The sequence below is a fragment of the Gorilla gorilla genome, chromosome 10, assembly GCF_029281585.2.
Source record: "Gorilla gorilla gorilla isolate KB3781 chromosome 10, NHGRI_mGorGor1-v2.1_pri, whole genome shotgun sequence".
NCBI lineage: Eukaryota > Metazoa > Chordata > Mammalia > Primates > Hominidae > Gorilla > Gorilla gorilla.
Genome location: NC_073234.2, coordinates 15,574,412 through 15,583,845, shown reverse-complemented (window position 1 = coordinate 15,583,845; position 9,434 = coordinate 15,574,412). Strand labels below are relative to the sequence as shown.

The window sequence follows — 9,434 nt, the reverse complement described above, 5'->3', positions numbered from 1 at the left end:
GGCAACTGGGTGTCAGGAGACATGATGGAGAGGAAAGCATCATCATGGTCATTCTCTGTCTCACTGTTCAGCAGGGACTCCCCTGAGGGGCCCAGGGCTCCTCTTCCATGGTGGGAGGTGAGCTTTTACCAGGTTCCACCACCCCCAAAGTGTGTGGGGTTGCGGGCCCTGGGCTTTCAGGGCAGGTGGCTCCAGGGGGCCGCCCAGGGTCAACACTCCCTGTCCCACCTGGTGGACGCTCATGAGCAACAGCTGCCAACTTGGCAGGTTGTTTTCTCTGGTTGGAGGCCACTGAGTGACTGGCAGGTTGCTGGGCCTTGTGTGGCTGCAGGGAGGGGTGAGGAAAGGGATGGAGTACCAGGGGAACACGGCCGCAGAGTGACCTTCCACATTCCTCCACACGAACATGCTGACGCCACGGGAGGCCTCACTGAACGCAGGCCTGGGGGCCGAGTACTTGGTCCGGGCAGGGGGTTCCTGGCAGGGGCTCACACCTGCTCACCCCCTCCTCAGCCAACGTGGCTTGGGCCCAGAGAAGGGGAGGTTGGAGAGGAGCAGAAGGCCAGGCCTCAAGTTTTGTTTTTTTTGTTTGTTTTGTTTTTTGTTTTTGAAATGTAGTTTGACTCTTGTCACCCAGGCTGGAGTGCAGTGGCACGATCTCAGTGGCCTTCATACCTGGCTAATTTTTTGTATTTTTACTGGAGGTGGGGTTTTGCCATGTTGGCCAGGCTGGTCTTGACCTCCCGACCTCAGGTGATCCACCCACCTCAGCCTCCCAAAATGGGATTACAGGCATGAGCCACCGCTTCCAACTTCATTCATTTTTACTTGAAAAACTCCATTAAGGTAGACCTAGTGGTCCTGAATGCCCTCAGCTTTGTTTGTCGAGGAAACACGTTATTTCTTTTTTCTTTCTGAAGGACAGCTTTGTCAGACATAGTATTAGTTGCTGGCAGTTTTTTTCTTTCAGCACTTTGAATGTATTATTCGATTCTGTCCTGACCTGCAAAGTTTCTTTAACTTTTGACTATTTGATTATATTGTGACTTGGTGAGTATCTATTTGGTTTGAACCTCTTTAGGAATCTTTAAGCTTCATGGATTTAGATGTGTAAATCTTTCCCATGATTTAGGCAGTTTTCAGCCATTCTTTAAATAAGCTTTGTTCTCCTTTCTCTACTTTCCTTCTCAAACTCCCATAACCTGACAATGGTTTGCCTAATGGTGTCTTGTTGGCTTTCTTTTCTCTGTCTCTTTTTTTTTCTTTTTTTTGAGACAGAGTCATGCTCTGTCACCCAGGCTGGAGTGTAATGTGTGGTCTTGGCTCACATTGCACTCCAACCTCCGCCTCCTGGGTTCAAGCGATTCTCCTGCCTCAGCCTCCCAAGTAGCTGGGACTACAGGTGTGTGCCACCACACCCGGCTAATTTTTGTATTTTTAGTAGAGATGGGGCTTTGTCATGTTGGACAGGCTGGTCTTGAACTCCTGACCTCTTAATCTGCCTGCCTCGGCCTCCCAAAGTGTTGGAATTACAGGCTTGAGCCACCACACCCAGCCTTCTTTTCTCTTTTTTATTCTTTTTTTCTTTGTCCTCTGACTGGATAATTTCAGAAGATCTATATTCAAGTTTACAGATTCTCTCTCCTGTTGAAGTTTACTATTGTGTTATATCATCCAGTCTGGTCTTGAACTCCTGGGCTCAAGAGATCCTCCCACCTTGGCCTCCCAAAGTGCTGAGTTTACAAGCATGAGCCACTGCATCCAGTCAGTCCCAGCACTTTGGGAAGCTGAGGTGGGAGGATCACTTGAGCTTAGGAGTTTGAGACCAGCCTGGGCAATGTACTGAGAACTTGTCTCTGTATTTAAAAAAAAAAAAAGTCTTTGGGAGGCCAAAGCGGGAGGATCACCTGAGGTCAGGAGTTCGAGACCAGCCTGGCCAACATGGCAAAACCCCATCTCTACTAAAAATACAAAAATTAGCCAGGTGTGGTGGCACACGCCTGTAGTGGTGGTGCATGCCTGTAGTCCCAGCTACTCAAGAGGCTGAGGCAGGAGAATCACTTGAACTGGGAGATGGAGGTTGCAGTGAGCTGAGATCGCACCAGTGCACTCCAGCCTGGGCAACAGAGTGAGACTCCATCTTATAAAAGGAAAAAAGAAGAAAAGAAAAATTCCATATCTGAGTGTTTACTCCTGAGTTTTTGAGATTGTTATTAAGCTCGTGCTCTACTGTGATGATTTGGGTTTGTTTGATAATCAGAAAAAAGCATATTCTTTTGGGTGTTCAGCCACACTGCTTTGGTGTCACAACTGCACATTGGTTTCACAGCTGCAGGACAAATTCGAGCATCTTAAAATGATTCAACAGGAGGAGATAAGGAAGCTCGAGGAAGAGAAAAACAACTGGAAGGAGAAATCATAGATTTTTATAAAATGAAAGCTGCCTCTGAAGCACTGCAGACTCAGCTGAGCACTGATACAAAGAAAGACAAACATCGTAAGAAGCAATAGTTTCTCTTACTATTCCGAGAGCCTTATCATTCTACATCCCATCTTCCTGTGAGATTGTCTTTGTAGCATTTAACTCTAATTGCAGTTCTCTTTTTAAAAATTGGCTTGCTTATTGTATATTTTCCCCAACTAAAGCGTGAACTCCTAGCAGGTCGTGGTGGCTCATGCCTGTAATCTCAGCACTGTGGGAGGCTGAGGTGGGTCGACTACCTGAGGTCAGGAGTTCGAGACCTATCTAGATAGGCATGTGAAATTAGGAAATCAAAGGATTGCAGATGGAATCAGAACCACGTTGCCACAGTTTCATTCTGGCTTCAGCCTTGAGTACAGTATGGACTGAATGGAGACTACTAGGCTCTCAGCCATCTGCTGCGTTCTGGTAGTGCTCTACAATCATGTGTCTCTACTACTTCTTTGCAATGTAAATACTAGTGTAAAACTACTCAGCCACAAGCTCTGAGAGAGATCGAGAGATGTCCTTCTCTTAATAGAGATAAGTCATTTGGTGGAATAACTCTTCGAGTCAACCAGTGTAAGTAACAGAGACACCAAAAACCAGCCATTAGTTTAGTTTGCTTGACCCAGCAATCTACCTCTTAGTATATGCTTTGGTGACACTCATGTACTTATGCACCAGGTGGCAGGTGTGTACTAGAATTAAGATATTCATAGTAGCATTGTTTCAGATAGTAAAAAAGTGTTATCCACAAAAAAATGGATGAATTATCAGTGAAAATTACTGAACTTTGGACACACACACATCCTGCCAACCTTCATCAAAAAAAGTATTATTTCTTATTCTCCATCCTAACCTAGATAAGTGGAAGAGAAGAAAGAATTTTTTAAAAAAAGTCCTGATAGCTGGAAAACTTCCTTCACTGTATCCAAAGTTATGAGAACTCTTTGGGTTGTGTCTCCAAACTGAGATTCAGAAAAGCAATCACAATTAATCAATAAATTATCATTTTCATAGGACATTTCTAAATTTCCAAAGTGAATATAGCCTTTTATTTTTCAATCCAGCTAGCTAGCTAGGTCCATCCATATCCATGCACATCATCTTGTTTAATAGATTTCTCATTATGCTGTATTCATCTGTATATATTCTAATGTTGGAGAATTTTCTCAAATTTAAATATGATTTAGATAAACTTAACAGAGTGTCAGCAGTACTTAGATAAAGCAATTTTTTTTTTTTTGAGAAATGGTCTCTCTGTCACCTAGGCTGAAGTGCAGTGAGGCAGTTATGCCTCACTGCAGCCTCAACCTCCCAGGCTCAAGTAATCCTCCCACCTCAGCCTCCTGAGTAGCTGGGATTACAGGTGTGCACTACCATGCCTGGCTAATTTTTGTATTTTTTTTTTGTAGAAATGGGGTTTCACTGTGTTGCCCAGGCTGGTCTTTCTGGGCTCAAGCAATCCACCCACCTCAGCCTCCCAAAGTACTGGGATTACAGGCATGAGCCACTACACGCAGCCTAGATAAAGCAAAATTTTAAATTTATTTGATACTTGATTTTACTCATAAAAAAAAAACCTGAATGCTAATTGTTAACCAACTATTGTTAAATTTTAAGGGCAATTGGGTAGCATGGTCTTAGGTCTGATTATAAATGTTTGTCTTTTTTGGGAGCCTGTGATTTTTTCAATACAAAGCAGCTTTTAAAACATCTTGTGAGAACGGTATTTAGGAGGAGAACAAAAAAGGGAATTCTGAATTGTAATGACAGATGTAAACATGTCTTTCATTAGGGTTCACTTGGGTTTTCTTTTTCTTTAGTGGTTTTTGGCAAATTTGTCATATCAAGAAGCACTTTCAGACACACAAGTTGCTATAGTTAATATTTTATCTTCAACTTCTGGTAAGAAATTTGTCTTTAAAAATCTGCGTTGTAAATCAGTGTATGTATTTCTGGTATATATATGTGTACATGTACAACATTTTAATCTTGTTATAGCTTCTTACATTAGTTCTAATATACATTAGTCTATTATAACTGCCTTTTAATCTGTATACAGTCAGGTGCTGCATATGATGTTTCAGTCTACAACAGACTGCATATACGATGGTGGTCCCATAAGATTATAATACTGTATTTTTACTGTACCTTTTCTATGTTTAAATATGTTTGGATACACAAATACTTACCATTGTGTTACAGTTGCCTACAGTATTCAATACAGTAGCATGCCATACAAGTTGGTAGCCTACGAGCAATAGGCTTATAGCATATAGCCTAGCTGTGTAGTAGGCTATACCATTTAGGTTTGTGTGAGTATGCTCTATGATGGTGGCACAAGGATGACATTGCCTAACGACACACATTTTCTCTGTATTTATCCCTGTTGTTAAGCATGACTGTAGTTTCATGCCTTAGCCTGTGCTATTTATGTTCCTTCAAATACTTTACAATATTTTTTATATAACAACATATTACAGTTTTATAGGCTGGCCTTTTGTATTGTAGTTGCCTTTCCCTTCACACATCCTTTCCAGAGATCTTTTTCTAGACCCTTTGGCTAAAATGTAATTGCTTATTTCAGAACTATAATTTGCCCTATGATAGGTGTTTTATTTTTAAGATTGAATCACCTTTCAAATCTGGAAGACAAAAGTATTTTTAAAGCTATAAAAATAACTTTAGGGACACAGGCTTGATTATGATGAAGTCAGCATGTTACTCTGAATAAGATTTAAGTTTCCTATTAGTTTAAAATAAATAGGACTGTACTTGATCTATACTGTTGAAATAAACATGGTTTAGTTTGGAGGCTATTTTATGCATGAACTTTAAACATTTCAGTCTAGTCATTACTTAACTGCAGTCATTTTCTTAGTTAAGAGTGACAAAAATAATTTGAAAGGTAGGTATATAATTTGCTTATTTAAACAATGAAGTTGGTAGTAAAAATGTTGACAGTATTTAAACTCATGTACCATTTTTAAATTCTTTTCTCCTCATAGGACTTTTTACCTTAATCCTTGCTGCAGTATTTCCAAGTAACAGTGGAGATAGATTTACCCTTTCTAAACTATTAGCTGTAATTTTAAGGTAAGCATATAGTGTGATAGCTAGTTTACTCTGCTTAAAAATACATATTACAATTTCTGATAGTGGCACCAGGGTAGTTTGTATTGTAAGAGCAAAGAAAGATGTGGATAAAAGAAGGCTTTAAGTGGACATGATGCTACTTAGCCCTGTCACATCCTGCACTAGGTTTCTAAACCTTCCTGGGTAGGGTAACCAGAGGGAAAACCCCAAGGCTGCTTTGGTTCCCATTCATGTGTCTGCAGACTCATCAAGTATTGGACTGACGTTCACACTTAATGTGGCAGCTTAATCCTCATAATCTCCCAAGTTTCTATTTCTTTTTCTTAAGGCAATTTCCCCTCTTTGTTTTGATTTTTATTTCTCCTTTTTCTACTTCTCTTAGAAAGCTAACATTCAGTTTTCTCTAATTGTCTAAGCCTCAGGTGATGTTTCAGTTATTTTCTGTATAATTCATTTGGCAGTTTTGCACTACTGCATAATATGAGTGTTGCTGATAACTATACTTAAATATTTTAATTTAACTTTGTGTATGTTTGTCTTGTCTTCCCTACTGGTTTGTAAACCCTTGAAGGCCATAGCCTTGTTTTATATTTGTGTCATCAAAGACCTAGCATAGGGCTTTGCCCATAGACAGTATTGAAAAAAGATGTGTTGGTTTAATAAAACTTATTTTATGAAACAAAATCAGAGAAGGTTAGCAGGATGATTTGATGGAGAGTAGTGTTTCTTGGTTATCAAAGCTGAGATTGAATAAGAGCTCTGCTGTTTGCCCTGGGGCAGTTTCCTTAAACTCTGAAAGGGTTTCCTAGTTGAGAAAATGATATTATCTATTTTACCTTGCAGCCTTGTTTTAAAGTTTAGTGGTAATAGCTATGAAGTGTCTGGTATTGGGCAATCATAGAAGACTGGTAGCTCTTAATATTAAATGTTTTTCTTTTTTAGTTATAAGGGTAAATTAACCACGGTTGCTCCAATGGGCAGCTGGTTGATCCAACTAATTTATCATTTAGACTTTATGGCCACTAGGGATTTATTCTTTTACATGGTTTACTAATGTTTTAAGCCGAGCAAATTTTTGCATTAGGGAAATATGTTTGTATTGGAGAAGTAAATGAGGTTTTATTTAACTTTATTTAAAATATGTGCTAACTTATAACTTTTCTTCGTGGTATCTTAATAAAGACTTGATAAAGAAGGAAATGGATATAAAATATTGAACTTGTAAGTATTTTGACAGAGTACATTACTTCTTCTCATTAAAGTAGGTAGACGAACAGAGGTTGGCAAACTATGTTGGGTCAGCTGCTGGTTTTGTAAATCAGATTGTATTAGAACACAGCCACTCTCATCTATTGCAAATTGTCTATGGCCATTTTAGCACTACAGAGGCAGAGCTGAATTGCAATACCATGTGGCCCAGAAGCCTAAAATATTTACTATCTGTACCTTTAAAAAAAGTGTTACTTAGAAATTTTTTGAGTAAGTATATGTTCTTAAGAATTATGTATTAAACATTGTTTAATATTTTGTTTTGAATTGGCATTTTACTAAGAGATTCAATTTCTGAGGCTATAAAAAGAATTTTACATAGCAACAATCTTGAAGGGAATCTAAGCAAAGAAATCTCGTTTCATCAATTGAGAGACAAGAGTGTGGCCTCAAGCCAAACAACTTGGAATCCAATCCCATCTCCATCATTACTAGTTTTGAGATCTTGAACAAGTTCCTTACATTTCTGTGCCAATTTTCTCATCTGTATATTGGGGATAATAATAGGATTTCTCTCATAGGATTATTATGAGGATTAAATGAGTAGAAGTTCTAAAGTGCTTGGAACAATGTCTGATACACAACAGGAGGTGCTCACTATATTTAGCCATTATCATAATCATCATCATTTAAATGGAAACAAAATCCCTGGTTTCTAATATATTGTGGATACTCAATAAATAATAGCTGAATCTGAATATGAACAGTGATTATTACAGAAAATTGTGATGATTTAATTGAAGGGTTTGCATATTTAGTGTAAGGACTACACTTGAGTTCTGATGACATCTTTCTGTAAGGGAATACATATTTTCTTTCATCTTCCTCTCCCACTGCCACACTGGTCTTTCTCATCAGGGTGAGAGAATTAGGCTAATTTTTTTTTAAATTAGCAATATCTCATCTACTTGAAAACGTGTTACAATTTATAAGATTCATAGAAATAGACAATGTAAAGAGTTCCCTGAGGACAGGAACCACATCTGTATTGTTCACTTCTGTAACCCAGTGCTTTGCCCATATTAGATGCCCAGAAAATAACAATTGAGCTTATGAATGACCTCTGATATCTCTACATCCTTAATTCAGTCTTATTTTTATCCACTAAAATCATGAGATTAGTGAAATTGTTTAAGCACGTAAGGATAGTTTTACTGTTAATTTAGATTTTACCAATAAGCAAGAGTAGTACCATTGGTGGATTTATATGGGTTTGATATATTTGTATAATCCAAAAGAAAGATTGGAAAGGGATGACAAGTTGGTTAATTCATTCTTAACTGAAAGACAGTGGATAGCATAGCACATAAAAGCACTGGACTCTGGAGTAAAACTGCCTGTATTTCAGTCTCGGCTATGTGATCTTGGTCAAGTTACCTTACCTCTTTGTGTATTAGCTTTCACATGTAAAATGGGAATGGCAGTAATAAGACTTCCTTATAAGGTATAATATTGTACATTTTGTGAGGATTAAATGAGTTAATACAAATATAACACTATATTATATTGATATTGTTAGATATTATTATTGAAATTGCTAAATTATTTGATAGTTTTACCCAAAGTTGAGATTAGTCTTGATCACTTATAAATAATTTTTATCTTTATGATTAGCCTTTTCAGAATTCTTTAGCTCATCATTAATGACTGTTATTCTCATAGCATTGGAGGTGTTGTACTGGTAAACCTGTCAGGGTCTGAAAAATCTGCTGGAAGAGATACAATAGGTAAGTACTTGACTCTGGATTCTCTCTGTTAGAGTAAACAAGAAAGTTACATGTGCGTGCTCATGTGCACAGATGAACGTACGAAGGGTAGGCACTAGCAGGGTGTTTTTTTTTTTGAACTTTTCCTTTGGAAATAACATAAAAAAATGCGTAAATAGTTTAGTGAATTCTCATAGCCTTCACCCAGATTTTTCAAATGTTAACAACTTACATAAATATTATACAGTTATAAAAATCAGAAATTAACGTTGATTATGATACTGTTATCTATAAAGCCTTTTCAAATTTTGTCATTTTTTCCACTAATGTTCTTTTTCTGATCCAGGATCATTTATTGCATTTAATTGTCGTGTTTCCTTAGTTTCCTTTAAATGCAGAACTGTTCCTCAGTCTTCTTGTCTTTTATGACCTTGACACTTTTGTAGGGTACCACCTAGTTGGTTTGTAGAATGTTCCTCAATTTGCATTTGTCTGACATTTTCTTTGGTTAAATTGAGGTTGTGCATTTTTGGTAAGAATATAATGGAAGTGATATTGTTTCCTGATCAGTGCATTCTACCAAAAGGCACATGATATTGATTTGTCCTGTTGCTGGTAATGTTAATTTTAAGGTGGTTAAAATTAACCACCCTACTCCAGTGTAAAGTTACTAATATTTCCCACTGTAAGTAATAAGCATCTTGTGGGGGATACTTTGAGGCTATACAAATTTCCTGTTGCTGTCATATCTTCACCCACGAATATTGTCATTTACTCTTGATTCTTGATTCATAGTTACTGCTATGGTGAACACTTAGATTTTGATCCATTGCTTAGACTTAACAAAAACAAAAGTAATCAGAACCTAGCTGGGCTGAGCATGGTGACTCATGCCT

The 9,434-nt window shown here is 38.0% G+C and overlaps 1 protein-coding gene across 1 annotated transcript in view; it reads left to right on the top strand.

The window, feature by feature from the left end:
• Nucleotides 1-1,964: 1,964 nt before the first annotated feature.
• Nucleotides 1,965-9,434, top strand: part of LOC129525641 (solute carrier family 35 member F5-like) — a 31,108-nt gene continuing 23,638 nt past the window's right edge. The window contains exons 1-3 of the mRNA XM_055356948.2: nucleotides 1,965-2,497; nucleotides 5,476-5,563; nucleotides 8,495-8,559. Coding sequence (XP_055212923.1) covers nucleotides 2,434-2,497; nucleotides 5,476-5,563; nucleotides 8,495-8,559 — 217 coding nt within the window. The 5' untranslated portion in view covers nucleotides 1,965-2,433. The remainder of the gene's footprint in view (nucleotides 2,498-5,475; nucleotides 5,564-8,494; nucleotides 8,560-9,434) is intronic.